The sequence below is a fragment of the Danio aesculapii genome, chromosome 20, assembly GCF_903798145.1.
Source record: "Danio aesculapii chromosome 20, fDanAes4.1, whole genome shotgun sequence".
Classification (NCBI taxonomy): domain Eukaryota; kingdom Metazoa; phylum Chordata; class Actinopteri; order Cypriniformes; family Danionidae; genus Danio; species Danio aesculapii.
The window spans coordinates 44213551-44233358 of record NC_079454.1 but is presented as its reverse complement, the minus strand read 5'-3'; the positions used below and the strand labels follow the sequence as shown (position 1 = coordinate 44233358).

Below are 19808 nucleotides of genomic sequence, written 5' to 3'. Positions count from 1 at the left end.
CTTTTCATGTTAGCTGAGTAGCAGATATGTATTAAAAGTAAGTTATATTTAAAAAATGATGTGATTTTCTACAAGAGAAGCATGAGCACACATTTCTTTGCATCTTATAAACACAACCAAGCCTTAAAATTACACTCTGGACCAGCCCTTTAACCAATCAGGTTAAAACACCTATATGGATGACAGTTAACGACGTTATTGTTGTTGTTGTTAAGAGACTGTAAGCAGAGCAGCCTTTGAATCTGCAAACTATCTTTAGTAAACTTTCTTTTTTTAATTGAATCTCTAACCCCGGCTCTTCTTCATCTGACAGACTGGGTCATTTTGGGGTTAAAATTGTATATTTCCTCAACACACTTTTTATCTGATCAGACATAAATGTTTATAAACTATGATGGAAACACATTTACCACATGAATGTCAGTTTTTCAGGAAGTGACTATTTGGTTCTGTTTGACACATTGGATGGAAACGGTGCTTTATTTGCAAATGTGTTTTATGTAATATTCCAGTTCAGCACATAAATCTAATTCACTTCTTTAAATGGAACTAAAGCTACTGCTTGGCATCACTTAAAGAGATCATGACATGAGAAATCAAATTCACCCTAACATATATTTAGCTTTTCATAAGTGATGTGCAATATAAATATAGTAAATGTGCATATGGATATCCCAAAGAGTCGCAACAATGAGTAATTTAATACGAAATGATCTTTGTGTGTCTGCCACTAGTACAACCTCTGAAAGACATTTCAGCACATCAGACTTGCACTTCAATAATGTGAAACCAAGACGATAAACATACGAAACTCTGTAATGATTTTAGTTTGGATGTTGAAATATGAGCCAGCAAATAAGCCATTTTACAGGAATAGTTTATTACAAAATGAAAATCCTGTCATCATTTACTCACCCTTTACTTGTTTCAAACTTAACCACTGACTTCATATCATTTGTTTTTCCTACTATGGATATTTGAATATTCACAAAATCTTCTTTGTGTTCAACAGAAGAAAGAAACTTATAAAAGTTTACAACCACTTAAGGGTGAATAAACAGTGAGTCAATTTTCATTCAAGATGAGACACAAAATCACTATTTATATAGGGATAGATCCGCTAACTGATGTTTAGATCTAGTTACTTTTCCCTGACCTTGTAAATAACATACTGTATCTAATTAATCTATGTAGGGTGATTTATACATGCTTATAAGGCCCCAGTCATACATGATTATTGCGTATATGTGGTATAAGTTCTTGTTCATTTAGAATAAATATTAGTATGAAAGTTTTTCATTAATCATGATTTATTTGTCTATTTTAAATGTCTATTTCATGCATAAAATTGTGTATATGTTTAGTGAATGAGACCCAGTGATTGTAAACCATTAGCTATCCACTATTTGCACCCCTTTACCTGAACACACTATTTTAGGCTTATGGCTTAAAAGTGCACAAAATCAGATGCGAGAACTTTTACCTTTAATGTGCCGTCCTGCTGGAATGACTTGCCTAACTCTAGCTGAGTCTCTGGTAGGGCTGCACGATGCTGGAAATAAACAGACATTGCAATATTGAGTTTTTCTGCTATTTCTATATTGTGATATGAATATAATTTCACAAGATAACTTTAGTGACACTGTTTGGAAAGAATTCATCATTTTACTTTGATTGGGATTTTTGTAGTTGAGTGCATCTGCATAAAATATACAAAAATACCCCAAAATATATTAAAGCACTGATGAAAACATTGATAAAACTGAAATTAACAGCACTTTATGGTTTCCTGTGAAGTATTGAGGTACAGGAATTCAATAATCAACTGTAAAATAACAGTTCATGGAGGCTTTATTGTCCAAATAAACACAATCATTCTTTGTTAAAGTGGCTAACTTTATAATTTCTTGAGCCCAAATAGTTTAAATTCACTTGAAATCTTAGTCACAGGCTTTGAAAACACATCAAAAGTCTTTCACACTAATATATTAGGTTTAAACTTTGTGATCAAATCATGTGCTTTGTATTTACTGGTTAAATATAATCCCTACTTAAAATTGAGGTTCCTGCAATGTGACTATTGCTGATTTGCACATTGCGATATTAATGCTAAAACAATATACTATTTACTGTAGTCTCTGGTCATTTTAGAGACAATCTGATCTGTTTCAGCAGCACTTAATCCTCCAACAATAGCACTCCCTATTGTATTCTTTAACTATCTGTTTGTCCTGCTTCTTTGTTTATTTAATAATAATATAAATAAACACACTGCTAAAATAACTAAGACTTGTCACTGCATCTACATCTTGTTGTTTTCTGGTGATCTGAAGTGCTTCTGTTATCTTCATGCTTTGGATAAAAGTCTGAAATCTGATTTTTGATTTGACATGTGTACTCATTTTATAAGGCCCAGTTGAAGATATAAGGAGTGTTAATAAAGTGAAATGCTTTAATGTTTATCAAGAACACTCTAAGATGAATAATAGTTGTTTTTTTTACCTGCATTTCCTCTGAAAATAAATACAAGCGATGAAAATCTCTGAAGATGTCTACTGTGGATGTGGTATATGTGTCCAGTTTCTAATGTTCTCCATACGCTTGAGTCTGCTAAAAAACAGAACAAAGAGAGAAACTTTAAACAGCTCATTTGTGTCAAACATCAGGAGAATAACAGCATCAGAAATAAACAGACGGTTAAAACATCTCAGACTGCTGAATAACTGTGAATGACTGTTTTATATTGATTATATAAATATAGATACTTCTGCAAATCTGTTTTATTGGCAAAGGCACAATTGTTTTAATAAAATAAAATAAAATAAATAAATTTTAATAAATAAATCTATTTTAATAAAATAAGATAATAAATGAGTGCACCCCATTGAATGTGTGAAGAGAAAACATTAAATTGAATTTTAATTAACAGGAAAATTCATGGATTTTCTGTTATTGAACATGTCCATCCTCCTTATGACCACAGTGTACCCATCTTCTGGTAACTACTTTCAGCAGGATAACGCACCACTGTCCTCAAAGTTACCAGTTACCAGATCTCAATCCAATAGAGCACCTTTGGGATGTGGTGGAACGGGAGATTCCACAGAAAATAGGAGATATTAAACTTTCTGCACCGCCTTATACTTCAGATCCAGTAAACACGCCACTGAATCTAAATAACCTACAGTGCTTTAAAATCATAGAACAGGAAGAGCTAGACAAAATTATAAATAGCTCTAAATCAGCAACGTGTATATTGGACCCAATTCCAACAAAGTTACTGAAAGAATTGCTACCTGTTATAGGAGAACCTCTTCTTAACATTATCAACTCTTCTTTATCTTTAGGCCATGTTCCAAATCCTTACAAGTTAGCTGTTATTAAACCTATTATTAAGAAACCACAACTGGACCCCAGCAACTTAGCTAATTATAGGCCTATTTCAAATCTTCCATTTATATCTAAAATACTAGAAAAAGTTGTTTCTGCTCAATTATGCTCCTTTCTGCAGACGAACAATGTTTTTGAAGTGTTTCAGTCAGGTTTCAGAGCTCATCACAGTACAGAAACTGCATTAGTGAAAATAACCAACGATTTACTCTTAGCTGCTGACCAAGGGTGCATCTCGCTATTAGTTCTACTCGATCTTAGTGCGGCATTTGACACCATTGACCATGGTATCCTTATTAATCACTTAAAGTCTACAGGTGTCCAGGGACAGGCCCTACAATGGTTTAAGTCATACTTATCTGACCGTTACCAGTTTGTGAATATTAATGGACAGCCTTCACAAATCAGCCCAGTAAAATACGGGGTGCCTCAAGGATTAGTTTTAGGCCCTTTGCTGTTTACAATATACATGCTACCCCTGGGAGACATTATTAGAAGACATGGGATCAGCTTTCACTGCTATGCAGATGATACTCAATTATATATTTCAACTAAACCTGACGAGACGTCTAATCTGTCCAAGCTAACTGAGTGTATTAAAGATGTTAAAGACTGGATGACCAACAATTATCTTCTCTTAAACTCAGACAAAACAGAATTATTACTTATTGGGCCTAAATCCTGTACACAGCAGATCTCACAACTCGACCTACAGGGATACAAAGTTAGCGTTAGCTCTACTATAAAAGATCTGGGTGTCATATTAGACAGCAATTTAACTTTTAAAAATCATATATCCCATGTCACAAAAACTGCTTTCTTTCATCTGAGAAATATCGCTAAGTTACGAAGTATGCTATCCATCTCAGATGCAGAAAAGCTAGTCCATGCTTTTATGACTTCTAGGCTGGACTACTGTAATGCTCTGTTTGCTGGCTGCCCAGCATCCTCTATTAACAAACTTCAATTAGTACAAAATGCAGCTGCCAGAGTTCTTACCAGGTCTAGAAAATTTGATCACATCACCCCAATTTTATCCTCCTTACACTGGCTGCCTGTTAAGTTTCGTATTGAATTTAAAATATTGCTTCTTACATATAAAGCTTTAAATAATCTAGCTCCTGTTTATCTAACCAATCTTCTGTCTCGCTACAATCCAACTCGCTCTTTAAGGTCTCAAAACTTAAGGCTTCTGGTAGTACCTAGAACAGCAAAGTCGAGTAAAGGAGGTCGAGCCTTCTCATTTATAGCTCCTAAACTCTGGAATAGCCTTCCTGATAACGTCCGAGGCTCAGACACACTCTCCCAATTCAAAACTAGATTAAAGACCTATCTGTTCAGTAAAGCATACACTTAGTGCACCACTTAAGGGGCTTCCACACAGGTTATGCATCTTGTTGATATACACTGTGAACATCAGCTACGCTATTTTTTTTTTTTTATTCTCCATTTCCACCTGGGGATACTCTTCCCGAGGCCCTCAGACTATGCAGAGTCACTGATTTGATCCAAGACCAACGACGAGATGATCCCAAGGTTTCCATATCCTAGACCAGGCCGAATCCTGAGCAGCTACTGTGGTGGTCATGGAGGAGTGGAGAACATGAGACTGATTCCTGTGACGCTCCAGAGACAGACGAGTCTTCGCTGAGGCCAGCTTCCAGCCTCCGCCTCTGAGACTGCAGCTCTGCACAAGACGTTTGGCCAGCGGAGAAATTAAAATGGTCGTGCCCAACTGAGCCTGGTTTTTCTCAAGGTTTTTTTTCTTCACTTCCGCCTTAGTGAAGTTTTTTTTCCCTCTCCGCTGTCGCCACTGGCTTGCATGGTTCGGGATCTGTAGAGCTGCGCATCGTTGGATTTACTCTTCAATATTTGGACTCTCAGTAGTGATTATTAAACCACACTGAACTGAGCTAAACTGAACTGAACTTAAACACTACAAACTGAACTACACTGTTCCTATTTACTGTGACCTTTTATGTGAAGCTGCTTTGACACAATCTACATTGTATAAGCGCTATACAAATAAAGGTGAATTGAATTGAATTGAATTGAATTGAATTGATTCGCATCATGGATGTGCAGCAGACAAATCTGCAACAACTGCGTGATGCTCTCCTGTCAATATAGACTAAAACCTTAGAGGAATTTTTCCAGTACCTTGTTGAATCGATGCCATGAAGGATTATGGCAGTTCTGCAGGCAAAAGGGGGTCCAACCCGGTACTGGTAAGGTGTACCTAAAAAGTAGCTGGTGAGTGTATATTCTCTGTGTGCGTTTTAAATTCCAGAAGTCAGAGATTAAACCATTAAATTTTTTTAGATACATTTTTAATAAGTCACCTGTTGTTATAAAGCCTGGAGAGAGTAACTCCCAAGCATTCCGTTCCTTGCATATATGAATGAATGATATAAATAAGATAATGGTTTACATGTTAGATCCGTGTACATTGCGTCCATTCTATTTTTGATTTTAAACAAAATTTTAAAAACGAGTTTTTCGTTTTTTCATTTGCCCACAAAAAAAAATAAATAACTGATTTTGGCTCGATTTTCGTTTTTTTGATTCAGGGTAGGAAAACGGATTAATGACTTTAAAATTCATTGTCCACATGTAGGCGGTTCTCAAACGCCCATTTCCTCTGATTGGTCAACCAAATCTGAGCTTGTGACGTCGCCCTCAAAATAATAATCCTGTAGTCCTCTGACGCCTAGCACCCAGGCATTTAATTATTATTATATATATAAAATATTATATATATATATATATATATGTGTGTGTGTGTGTGTGTGGCATAAACAAGGGGTTTAATAATGTTGGACAGCTAACGAATATTACGAGGGAAAGGTAGGCTTGTAGTAAATGGCAAGAGATGTGGGAAGGAAAATACATACAACTTTATTAAACTTTAGAAATGCATCTAAAAGTGGACAAAATGTATACTTTTATAAACCAATAAAACCAGCAACTAGAAATACACCTTATACACCCACACACAAACAACATAACCACTAAAAAACCTGGATTTGGGGTGCAGGAGCTGAGGCGTGACAGCAGGGAGTAAGGGCACAACAAGACCTCCACAGCAAAGACCACCAAGACCTGTGACACATGCACACTCACACAGCACACGTGCAAGCAAGACCTCCACCAGAAATCCACCCTGCCTTAGGTGCTCGGCTCCTGCAACACAAAATCCAGTTAGTACGGGTTTTAATTAAAAAAGGTCACTTACACCACAAACAGACAAATCACTTGAGGCACACAATACAATGATTGTTGAAATGCTGACAAATAATAAAACACATTTCAATCAGCTCTCCGCTAAAGAGAGCAAACACATGAACAATACAGAAATATCACAAATTAACAAGGTTAGACCGTCTCAAGAAATATATAAACAAGAAATGAGTTACAAAATAAGAGAAACTACAATTTCAATACAGCATACAAAACCAAATATCATAGGAAAGAAAATTCAAACAAAATAGCAGGAAATACAATTTCAATGAGAGCGCAAGCAGACGCTCAATCTCACCTATTCAATAGAGCAAAAGGAACACTAAACACACAGGGGGAAACAGGCAGGGGGAACAGGGGGAAACACACAGGTAAGCTCGCTCAAATGTAAATAAACCGTAGACAAATTTGTTGAGTTAAACAGCGTTTTGTAATGCCGAATAAATTGCGTACACACTGCTGGCTGCAAACCAGACGCAAACCAGCACCAGAGTTCCTTTGAAACGTAAAACTGCCGGCAAGTGACTATGACATAGCGGGAAGTGACCAGTCGGAAGGGGCGGGACTCATGACTAATACCATCCTTGGTATCATTTTATATCATCCCACACTGATTACTAATAGGGTAGATATATACATATATATATATATATATATATATATATATATATATATATATATGTATATGTGTGTGTGTGTATATATATATATATATATATATATATATATATATATATATATATATATATATATATATATATATATATATATATATATATATATACACACATATACACACACACATAAAACATTTGCAAGCAGCACCTGGTTTGCACGACTGTTTCCAAGCTAGGCCCATATAATAATAATTATTATTAATATTATAGTCTTTTTATTGTTTAGTTTTTATTTTTATAGTTGTTAGCAGGGCCAGAATAAGAGCACATTGGAACACACACACACACATTTTCTCTCACACAACAAGCCTTCCTTTCGCTGGATTAATGTCAAGTACACTGTAAAAAAAGATGTGTAAATTAACAGTTTTCCGTATTTTGTGATTCATGTTTTTATTTTTTTTATTACTTATGTATTTATTTATATTGTCAGGGCTGGTGTTGTATATTATGCTGCAAAAACTTTGCAATAAACTGTCAGTACATTTTCTGTTATTTTACAGATTCATTTATTCATAGCCTATATTATTTCTTAAACATTATATAATTTCAAAAGTCGACAGAGCAGAGATTAAGGTCCCATAATGCAATCCACAATCATAAATAAAAGACAAACACAAAATACGGAAACTTTTAACAGATATTTTTACAGTGTAGCCTTGCCAGGAAGTTATAAGTGTGCAATACACAGGCTTGGCCCTATAGTCGGTTTTACATGGCCTTTTATATAAATAAAATCAATTTAATTCAGCTGGAGTTCTTACTACAGTTAGGAGGGAGGCAGAGGCGCCGCGCCTCATCTCCATGCAGCAGCTGCAGGAGTGACGAGAATTATGCGATGACTGGTGTCGGATCCAACAGCCCAAGAGAACAATGATCTTTAATTTCTTTGTTTAAAATAACTGTTTAATATATACATAATAAACTATTTACTTATTATATCATTTGAACCACATACTAGAACGTATGCATAAATTAGCAGTATAATTAGACATTTGCCATTTAAAATAACGACACTGCCAACTTCTTGCTGCTCCTGATGCTGAGCAAATTATAGCCATTTCTGAGCAGCACCTAGTTTGCATTATTGTTTCCGAGCTAGGCCTAGATTTATAATAATAATCGGGCTTACGTGATTAATTTCACGTATTATCGTGATGTCATTAAAACTAGACCTATTTAACAACATATAGGTCTATATCAAAGTCCCTTTATTCTGTAGTCTTTGCCTCTCTCTTTGTCTCTCTTTATATGTGCGTGTATAGAGAGAGAGAGAGAGAGAGCGAGATAGATAGATAGATAGATGGATGGATGGATGGATGGATGGATGGATGGATGGATGGATGGATGGGTACATGTTGTAAGGACGAAAACTTAAATTCAGCCGAATTTTAATGAAATACTTCAGTTGGCCATATGGCTGATTTCCGAACACTGCCTATGTGTTTTATTTGGACATTACAAAATCAAAGTCAAAAAAATTTTTTACTATTCTCTCTGGCTTTTTTCAATTACAAAAATTATTTAAAAATATATATTACTTACGCTATATTAATAATAGATTTACTGTAGAGATCAGCAGTTTACAGCAGTTTATGGGAGTATTTTTTACATTTTTTTTTAATCGGGTGGGTCGGGTGGATAGGATCAGTCATTGGTTATGCAAACTTCATTTACGTTCACTAAAATATTAAGGTGTTTTAGAAACGTTTATCTTGACAGACTGGCACAAATTTTCATATAAAAATTTTGCATCATGGCCAGACACACGTCTGCCATGGCCATATACTGCACAAGTTTGGAGGACGTTGTTAATAAAAAAAAGCAAAGACGGCTTATAGTATCCTTCAGGAATGTAAGATATTTAATTGTTTTGTATGTACATACACTCTGGCATATGTTTTTGCATATCACTATATAATTCTGTATTTTTTTGTTTAATTAAAATAAATACAACTAGTTTATGATTTCTCTCATCCTTCAAACCGAGTTCGTATTCCGAGGTAACCTGGGAATACCTTCGGTGTTGCGAAGAGTTTGTAAGGCTGTCCTGGTTCATTCAAATCAAGGAATTAAATCGAAATTAAATTAGGGATGATTTTGACATTAATAGCCAATACAGTTTAATATAGGCTACTCCGAAACTGTGAATATTTCATTTTAATTTGATTTATTGTTTTATTTAACAAAGCATTTTGTGTTTTGGCACTAAAGCCAGGCCTATATAGCGGACCTCAAATGTTACTGTTGTTTTGTAGTTAACTGACCAACAAAAAATAAATTAAAGTTAAGATATCTTAATTATACAAATTATACCATATGAAATTCGTTCCAAAAAGATAATCTTTCCAACAAGAAAAGCCTATATGAAGTGTATATTTTTGTTTGTGCCGGTCTGCTATACAACTGCTGGTGGATGAATTGTTTCGCTAATAAGGATTTACTTATAGGCCTATGCTCTCTGTAATTTCCGTCTTATAAACATTTGTCATATATTTACATTATAAAGTCATTATTTTACAGATCATGTCTGGAGCATCTGCCTTTTCCTCGATGTCGGTGCTCTCTAAAATCTTGCTCAGCATCAGGTGCAAAGCAGCAAATTTGGCTGCAAACTATAACGTTATTTTAATGATAAACTGTGATAATAAATGTCTAATAGAACTGCTAATATATATATATATATATATATATATATATATATATATATATATATATATATATATATATATATATATATATATAAATAAATAATCAAATAATAATTAAACTCCAGGGTGCTGATCGGCTGCGAGCAAATGGGCATTTCAGAACCGCCTACATGTGGACAATGAATTTTAAAGTCATTTATCCGTTTTCCTACCCTGAATCAAAAAAACGAAAATCGAGCCAAAATTGGTTATTTTATTTTTTGTGGGCAAATGAAAAAATGAAAAACGGCCATTTACTCATTTTTAAAATTTCTTTTAAAATCAAAAATCGAATGAACGCAACATACACGGATCATGTTCCACTACTGGTCAAAAGTTTGAAAAAATTTATATTTTGTTTAATGTTTCTGAGGAAAAAGTATTTTCTGCTCACCATAAGGCTGCGTTTATTAGGTCTAAAATACATTAAAAACAGGTGAATTGTCAAACATATTTTTCAATTTACAATGACTGTTTTCTGTGTAAATTAATCTTTAAAGTGAATTTGCTGTTGCATAACTATTCCAGTCTTTGGGTGTTTTCTGTGTCTTACTGTTAATCTCTCCCTAACTCAGGCCCAACAGAGTCTGGATGCAGTCTCAGACAATCTCGGCCGTGCATGTGCATTTTGAATATGAAGAAAGAACTACTTGTATGTATATATCTCACTGAAATTAAATATATGATTTTATTATCCTAAAAATGTTGTGAGCATACTCGTTAACTGCTTTAAATGTTAATTTAAATGTTTATTAATGTTTAATAAAAGTGTAATTGAATTTTTTGCAATACAGAAGGGGACACATTATACTCATTTTTGCTGGACACTATAAGTTTGTGAACCCATTATTTCATTTAATGTGAACATCTAAGAACACATAAAATAAAAAAAATCCATGTCTTTAATCCACGTCATGATCCCCGTTATGAATATTCAGAAACAATTCTCAACAAACATACAATAATCTGCTCTCTACATGCCTGTGGTACTGGTAGGTTTGTTCTTTTCTCAGTCGCATCATCATCTCCATGTATATTTCCCCTGCATCCTATTAAACCAAGAACAGCCATGTTTAATATTATTAAAATAACTTACAGACACTCAGACATGTGCAGAGTCCTACTCATGTCCATGGTCCTACTCTTACTAGATAAGTGCCTTTTACGACCAGTTTCAATTCTCATTATATACATTTTTCAATACTTTAAGCGTATTTTCAGAGCATTTTTAAGTGCCATTTCTTAAAATCTAACAAGAGAAAGTGATAGTCCAGGCCAGCCAGACAGAATACAGGACAACGACCGAAACCACACAGATATGTTTACATAATTCAGACACTTCAGTAATAACGTTAGTTATTTTTATAATACTGTTAATCACTACAATTTTAGTTATTCTTTAACAAATAGATGTGAAAAATGAGAGTGTCTATACTAAATTTTGAACATTAAACATATTTTTTTCTTTGTTGTCAAATAACAGAACAAATACTGATGAACAAGTAATTTATAAAGCCAAACAGGAATCAGTAAGACACGCCGCCATTTTATTAGTTCATCTCAGCATCACATTACTTCTGTATTTGCAGTGTAAATGCAGTTTGATTAGGCAGATCTGCTGATTTTAATGGATATACACTATAATATCTCGTGTTTAATGTGTACACAAGCGCTTATCGCCAATAACTTACATTTGAAGTACAAAATAAATGCTAAGACAAATCTTACCTGTAAATATATTTAAATCGACTGATTAAAAAAAACAATCTCTGGTTCACCAAACGACCAATAATGCTTCATCAAACAGGAAATATTTACGAGTCAAACAAAGATTTCCTGAAAAATCCGTTTTATTTTGCTCAAAAACACCCGTGAAGGAAATAAAGAACCGCTAACTAGTGTATTTTTCAACGGCAGATAAGCTCCGCCCACAGCGCAAAACTGCCCAATCAGTATCAGCTGACTGTGGAATTTTGGAACGCGTTCGAATTCTGACGACACACATAACCTCTTACAATCCATATTTCGCCATTGCTCTTTTTTGACAAGTATCTAGTGAGTTGTACAAAGTTTGCTTTGAATAATTTGCTTTTCTCATATTGTCAATTGATAGCGTACGGTTTATTAAGTCTTACTCTGATAAACGAGCTTTACTTACAGTAAATTTCAGTATTTATTGTAGGTTTTTTGTTACATTTCTCATATTTAAGTGTACGAAAATTAAACCAACATGTTATTTACCGTACTCGGAGTTATTGCTCTCTTCCTGAGAGAAAGAAACATCAATTCCACCGTCTCAGGTCAAGATGAAAGATTCGACCGTCAAGGAGAATTGGTCATGGTACCCCCCGTGACCAACAGTGATGGTAAATAATGTTGTGTGTTATAAGAACATGGAGCTCATTTTGTATACTGGAGTCTGTGTAGGGCTCTACTTATTTTACCTTACTGTAAAAATTATTTACAAAAACCAAAGTGAATAATAATACAGGCCTAATGAATGCTCTACACAGGGGAGTCAAACATACGTCACACAAACATGTCTCATATGGTACCAACAATAATATAAAATAATAGTTTTTGTCTTGTTTCTAGTCCAGATATCTCAAAATTCTTAAATCAAAAATATTTTTTTCTAGACAAGCAAAACTATTGTCTGGTTTTCTGAAATAATGAGTCAAGATTAAGTTATTTTTTCCCTCGAACAAGAAAAATGATCTGCCAATGGAGTAAGCAAAATAATGCTTTTTGAAAAATTTCATATTTCTGAAATGTTAATGTTATGTCTTAATGTTTTGATATTTGGACTAGAAACAAGACAAAAACTAAGTAAAGTATTTTTGCTTTGCATTAAGTTTTTCAATAATGCATTCGTAATGCGTAAAGACAAAATCATTTTCTCTGCTTCAAAATGAAAGGGTTAGTTCACCCAAAAATACAAATTCTGTAATTAATTACTCACCCTCACGTCACTCCAAACCCCTGAGAAATGAAGATGTTTCTGAGAGCTCTCTCATCCTGCATATACAGCAAGGTTCCTGACTTGCTCAAAGTACATAAAAATACCACAAAAACTTCCTCAAACAGACCAAATGCCTACAGTGGTTCAGTCGGTATATTATCAAGCTACCAGAATACTTTTGTGTAAACAAATTCATCCAACAGTTTATTCTCTTCAGTGTTGGTATATTATATGCATTCACAAGCACTATTCACTGATAAAACCCCTGGATGCCTGTGCATGGCTTCCTCTGTTTTTTTTTGGATGTTTTTGGTACCTCTCTGGCCTCTGAATGAGTCTGGAACCTTGCTATCTATGGAGGATGAAGGAGCTCTAAGATTTCACCTAAAACATCTTAATTTGTGTAATGAAAATGAACAGAAATATTGTCTACTGCCATACAAAATTAATAAATAAAATATTAAAACCCTCAAGGTGATTTGAGTTCGACACCCCTGTTAGGTCTCTTGTCTCTCTACTTGTAATTTTTAGTCCTAAACCACTAAATCCTTTAGAAATATGTCCTAAAACACAATGCAGTGGTTTTAATGGATAACAAATGGTGATATTTAATGTTTTAATGGTATTTGTAGTGGAAAACATAAAACCTTTTCTCATAGTTTTAGTTGTTTTTACCAAGCTTAGGGTTATTTTATTTATTGTTATATGAAACAAAATATAACAGCTGTAAGTTCATATTGACATGTATTTATACAAAACAAATCATTAATTGCAAAGTGAATTTGATTATGAACAGTAATTTGATCATGTGACATTTTTTATTTAATGACCATCAATTAAATGTAGAAAGAAATGACTTTAAAAGTCACTTCATAATTAACAGCATTTGTTCATATCAATAATAAACACTGGATAATTATAATTTAAGTAAAGTCTTTTGTTTCATATTATTCCTTCCTTTAGGTCGAGAAATCGGTGACTGGTGTGAAGATTCATCTTTGCATCTGGAGGAACAGATCAATGTTCAGACTGAGGAACCATCACTGGAGGAACCTGTTGATGGTCAGAGTGAAGAACCCTCACTGGTAGAGCCTGACAGTGTTCACGGTGAAGAACCATCACTGGTAGAGCCTGACAGTGTTCACGGTGAAGAACCATCACTGGTAGAGCCTGACAGTGTTCACGGTGAAGAACAATCACTGGTAGAGCCTGACAGTGTTCACGGTGAAGAACAATCACTGGTAGAGCCTGACAGTGTTCACGGTGAAGAACAATCACTGGTAGAGCCTGACAGTGTTCACGGTGAAGAACAATCACTGGTAGAGCCTGACAGTGTTCACAGTGAGGACTCGGCCATCTCCTCCAGCAGTAATTATGTTCCTCCAAACATTTTCTACGCTGAGTCCAGCAGTAGTGATGACTTCCCTCAAGAGATTTACTCAGCCGGATTTAACTGTAGTAGTGAGCTCACAGCCAGCTCCTACAGCAGCTTCTTCTCTGCTGAGTCCGGCTGTGGTAATGACGCCTCTACAGATTTTCTGTCCGCTGAGTCCGGCTGTGGTGAAGACGCCTCTACAGATTTTCTGTCTGCTGAGTCCGGCTGTGGTGAAGACGCCTCTACAGATTTTCTGTCTGCTGAGTCCGGCTGCGGTGATGACCCCTCTACAGATTTTCTGTCTGCTGAGTCCGGCTGCGGTGATGACCCCTCTCCAAATGTGGTCTCTGCTGAGCCCGGCTCTAGTCATGAAGACCCCCCAAATGTGGTCTCTGCTGAGCCCCGCTCTAGTCATGAAGGCCCCCCAAATGTGGTCTCTCCTAAGCCCGGCTGTAGTCATGAGCCCCCTCCAAATGTGGTCTCCCCTAAGCCTGGCTGTAGTCATGATGACCCTCCAAATGTGGTCTCTGCTAAGCCCGGCTGTGGTCATGATGACCCTCCAAATGTGGTCTCTGCTAAGCCCGGCTGTGGTCATGATGACCCTCCAAATGTGGTCTCTGCTAAGCCCGGCTGTAGTCATGACCTCCCTCCAAATGTGGTCTCTCCTAAGCCCGGCTGTAGTCATGACCTCCCTCCAAATGTGTTCTCTCCTAAGCCCGGCTGTAGTCATGACCTCCCTCCAAATGTGGTCTCTCCTAAGCCCGGCTGTAGTCATGACCTCCCTCCAAATGTGGTCTCTCCTAAGCCTGGCTGTAGTCATGACCCCCCTCCAAATGTGGTCTCTGCTAAGCCTGGCTGTAGTCATGACCTCCCTCCAAATGTGGTCTCTCCTAAGCCCGGCTGTAAAGATGACGTCACTCAAGGTGCAACCCGTCAGACAAAGGGCACTGTTCCACCTCAGCCAAAAGAGCAGAAGAATAAAGACACACACATCATTGGTAAGTTTACTATCATGACACCCCAGTCACCCAACACACATGCATATTTTAATAGTGTTTGTATGACTTTTATGCTTTAAACTGGCATTAATACACATTTTGTTCAGGGATAGCCGATGACTGAGATTGAAAATATATATAAATCATAAAAATCATAATCATATATATAGGCAAGACAGGAAAAAAAGGTTTCAGATGATGGGGTTAATTCTGCTGTGGTGACCCCTGATGGAGCAGGTAGTTAAACATTTGATTAACTTCTCTTTTGTCTTTTCACAGAGATCAACTCACAGCGCTATGAAATTGGCGCTGAGCTGGGCAAAGGAGGTTTTGGAACTGTTTTCGCAGGGACCCGTTTAGAAGATGGCCTTCAGGTGGCAGTAAAAATTGCAGATTTCAAGGCTAAGCGATACATCCGTGTTGTAAGTAGTCTGTGCTCTTTGCTCTGATTCTGTTTCTATTTTAAACATGTCATATTAAAGATGCTGTATGTAAGTTTTTGACTCTTCTCAAGCACAAAAATGCCATAATATGTTTGCAGATATTTTAGAAACATGCTAAGTAAACAAAAGTCAGTTATTCTCCTTTGAAAATGTGTCTGTCTATGTTTTGCTCTCTATAATCTGCCCACTGGTTTTTATGATAGACTTCTCTAAGTTTTAACAGGAAATAACTTTTCCATCAAATGATCTTAACAACTGTCTTTCTTCTAGGATGATTTTGACCAGCCACTTCCATCGGAGATCGCTCTGCACTTTCTTGCCACTAAAGGCCCCGAGGTTAAAGAACTTGTTCAGCTTTTGGACTGGAAGGAGGAGTCTGATCGTTACTTTATGGTCCTAGAGCGGCCCATACCTTGTGTGAGCGTACGGGAATTTTTAAGAGGCCACCAAGGCAGAATCCCTGAGGACGTGTTACGGAAAATCATGTTCCAGGCAACAATTGCAGCTGACACCTGCTGCAAACGTGGAGTGCTTCACCGTGATATCAAGCCTGGCAACTTGCTAATTAACCCAGAGACCTATGAAGTCAAACTGATTGACTTTGGTTGTGGTGAACTCCTTATTGACGGCTTTTACAGAAACTATTGGGGTATGTAAGTTCCTCACAGCTCTAAGGAGCTCTTGTGATGAGTCAAGGGTCATTCACATGAGACTCTTGAAACATTCACTGTTGTTTATCTATACCAGGGGTGCCAAAGCTCAGTCCTAGAGGGCCGGTGGCCTACAGAGTTTAGCTCCAACTTGCTTCAACACACCTGACAGAAAATGTCTAGTATACTTAGTAAGAGCTTGATTAGCTTGTTCAGGTGTGTATAACTGGGGCTGGAGCTAAACTCTGCAGGACACAGATCCTCCAGGACTGGGTTTTAGCACCCCTGATCTATACTGTTGTTTACATTTTTGCATGTAAATTTAGATGTTGTGCTAATGGAAACTAAATCTCCTTCTTTCAGGCACAATGAAGTTCAGCCCTCCCGAGTTTAAAAAGACTGGCTATTACTGCGGAGAGCCAGCGACAGTGTGGTCACTCGGGATTCTTCAGTTTTTGCTAATGTTCAAAAAATTTCCTAACAAGCATGACCTACGCAGGATGAAAAACGAAACTTTTTACCAATATGGAAGGTCAGAAGGTGAGATCTTCACTTCAGCTAAAGATGGTTGTGTAGAACAATTTGAATGTCAATGAAAAAAGCATGTATAAACTTCAAGGTAATAATTAGCTGCATCTCTTCCTTTTTTCTACACAGAATGCTGTGATTTCATCAGCAATTGTCTGCAGATTCTGCCCTGGTCTCGGCAAAAGCTGAATGCACTCCGTGTCCATGCCTGGTTTAAGGTAATGAATAGATTATGAAGATTTTGTCATCAGTCAAATTAATCTGTCATGAGCTGAGTTTCCATCCTAATGTGAAGCACATCTTTTCAAAGTTCATTAAATATATATTTAGTAATTATAAATGTGAATTATGAGCAAATGATTTCCATCAAGTTGGTCGAGCAGCTGAACTGTAGTATTGGTAACCTCGTAACCAACAGTAAACAAGGGAAGTATAATTGAGAAATGATTACTACATCAAAGTTCATTTGACAAATGCATTTCCATCATTAACCCTTTTTCACATGAGTCCAAAATGACCTCAAGTGAGCATAAAAACATTTTGTGAATTAAAGGATTCTTATTTATTTAAACTTGTTTCTCGTGTGATACTTAAAAAGGTGCATCAACACAAGCTGATGGAAACCCAGCTAGTGTCAGACGACAATCTTGTGTTCTTAAATTTCCTTTTTTTAAATTGACATTTTTTGCTTTTCTTTCAATTATATGTTGTTTGTTTAATGCAGTAAAGCTGTAAACCTGATCACTGTTTTTGTTTCAGGAGGAGAACAAGGAAGAGGAGGAGGAATGAGGAGAAATTTCCTCATTTAATGGGTGGATCTAGTCAGTCCAACCATACCAGCATAGTCCTTTAGCTAAACATAACTTGATCCAGAGCTAAACATAATTTGGTTCTGCAGTGTCAGCTCTTATTTTAACATTTACACTGGCTCTAATTAATCTTCATGTAAAAAAAAAAAAAAAAAAAAAAAAAAAATGATAAAGCACTTAACAGTTAAGATCTTCATATAGTGTAAATACCCCTTCTCACACTTTAATATCAGCTTTTGCTTTAACTCTTGCACTTCCACATGCTAAAATAAAATGTCTAATAAAATAATAAATAAATTAAATATCTCAGTCGTTCCCAGTCCAGGTCCATATATTTTGGGTGTCTCTTTCTAAAAAATTTAATTTGAGCCAGAAGAGAGAAACTCCTGACCAATGATTACTGGGATCAACTGATATATATACAGGGTTTGCAATGAACATTATCACTCACCGGCCAATTTGGCCACAAAACTAGAAAAATAAAAAAAATTATAAAAAATATAAAAAAAGGAAAAAAAATTCTAAAAATAAAAAACTGGAATTATTTTAATAAAAATTAAATAAAACAATAAAAAAGTTTAAAAAAAAGATTAAATAAAAAACATCATTAATAAATAAAACGATAAAAAACTGCCTATATTGAAATATAAAGCTATAACTGGCCATGTTATTGACCAATCAGAAATTCTTCTAGAAACAAAAAAATATTTCATAAAACATAAAAAAAAGTAAGTTATGTTATTCATTACTCATCCTCATGTTCATCTTCAGAACTATTTTTACTATTTTTACTATTTTTATCTTAGAGCTCCCTCTAGTCCACAAAAACACCAAAAACTTCCTCAAAACAGATCATATGTCTTCACATAAAACAAACATTTTTATTCACAGTTTCTTCTCCTCAGTGTGATTATAGGGCACGCGTTCACGAGCACTGTGCAGTGACATATACCCCCTGGATGCCCGCGCGCGACTTCCTCTCAAAAAAATTCACAGGTGCATCCAAGGTTATATGTCAGAGGCGCGACACGTGAACGCGTGCCCTATACTGACACTGAGGGAAGAAATTGTTGAATAAAGTTATTTTTGTTTTATGTGCACATAAAAGTATTCTCATAGTCAGGAATCTTGCTGTCTATGAAGGATTAAGGAGCTCTCAGATTTGACTAAAATATCTTCATTACTTTTATTCAAATATCTTCATTTGTGTTCTGAAGACCAATAAAGTTCCTACCTTTAGTATTTACTTTGATATTGTCCTCATCTACAACCTTCTTTAGTCTAATGTTTTGCTAATGTGGTATATGATTTATGGTTGGAGGACATCATTTATTGACTAGTGATTTTGTGTGTAGTTGTAGTTTGTGGTGAGTGATAATCCAAACCCTGTATATATAGGTGGCGAGGTCCGTTCCTCCACGTGGTGCCACTGGAAACTGCCCATCTTGAAGGTGGTGCTGAGCTGAACACGGACAAAAACTGACATTAGTCTGGGGCGACAAGCCTCACAACTGATGACAATTATGAATTTTGTACTAAAGTTTGAAATAAAGTCACATTTGTCAAAAATAAGTATTTCTTCTATTTTTTAAAGGCTGATTACTGCTGATTACTGTGTGTTTCAAATGAGATCATCCAGGAACAAAAAAGGACAACGTTTGTAGATTTAACAAAGATTAGCTGGATTAACCTTACTGAGCTGAATGTGTTTGATGTACAAGCATACATGTGATGGAATGTTTAGCATTTGAGAACTAATGCACTGTAAAAATGCTTCCTCTCCAGCCGCAACCCAGCACCATGCTGGGAAACACCCATAAACTCTCTCATTCAATACGGCCAATTTAGTTCATTCAGTTCACTTATACTGCATGTGTCTGGACTGTGGGGGAAACGGGAGCACCTGGAGGAAACCATGCTAATACAGGGAGTACATGCAAACTCCACACAGAAATGCCAACTGGTCCAGCCAGGACTTGAACCAGCAACCTTCTTGCTGTGAGGTGACAGTGCTAACCACTGAGTTATGATCTGTTTCACCAGCAC

At 36.0% G+C, this 19808-nt stretch overlaps 1 protein-coding gene across 1 annotated transcript; it reads left to right on the top strand.

The window, feature by feature from the left end:
- The first annotated feature begins 12227 nt into the window (after positions 1-12227).
- LOC130213677 (serine/threonine-protein kinase spk-1-like) lies at positions 12228-17092 on the top strand. The gene is made up of 7 exons (XM_056445429.1): positions 12228-12363; positions 13923-14687; positions 14958-15332; positions 15612-15754; positions 16046-16424; positions 16789-16888; positions 17083-17092. The coding sequence occupies exons 1-7, from the start codon at positions 12228-12230 to the stop codon at positions 17090-17092; spliced, it is 1908 nt and encodes a 635-aa protein (XP_056301404.1).
- Positions 17093-19808: the final 2716 nt, after the last annotated feature.

What these genes read in the sequence shown, in the direction of transcription:
- LOC130213677 (XM_056445429.1), top strand. Translation starts at nt 12,228, where the DNA reads ATGTTATTTACCGTACTCGGAGTTATTGCTCTCTTCCTGAGAGAAAGA. An exon ending in TAAAGACACACACATCATTG is followed by an intron (nt 15,333 to 15,611) that starts GTAAGTTTACTA and finishes GTCTTTTCACAG; the next exon opens with AGATCAACTCACAGCGCTAT. An exon ending in CTTTTACAGAAACTATTGGG is followed by an intron (nt 16,425 to 16,788) that starts GTATGTAAGTTC and finishes TCCTTCTTTCAG; the next exon opens with GCACAATGAAGTTCAGCCCT.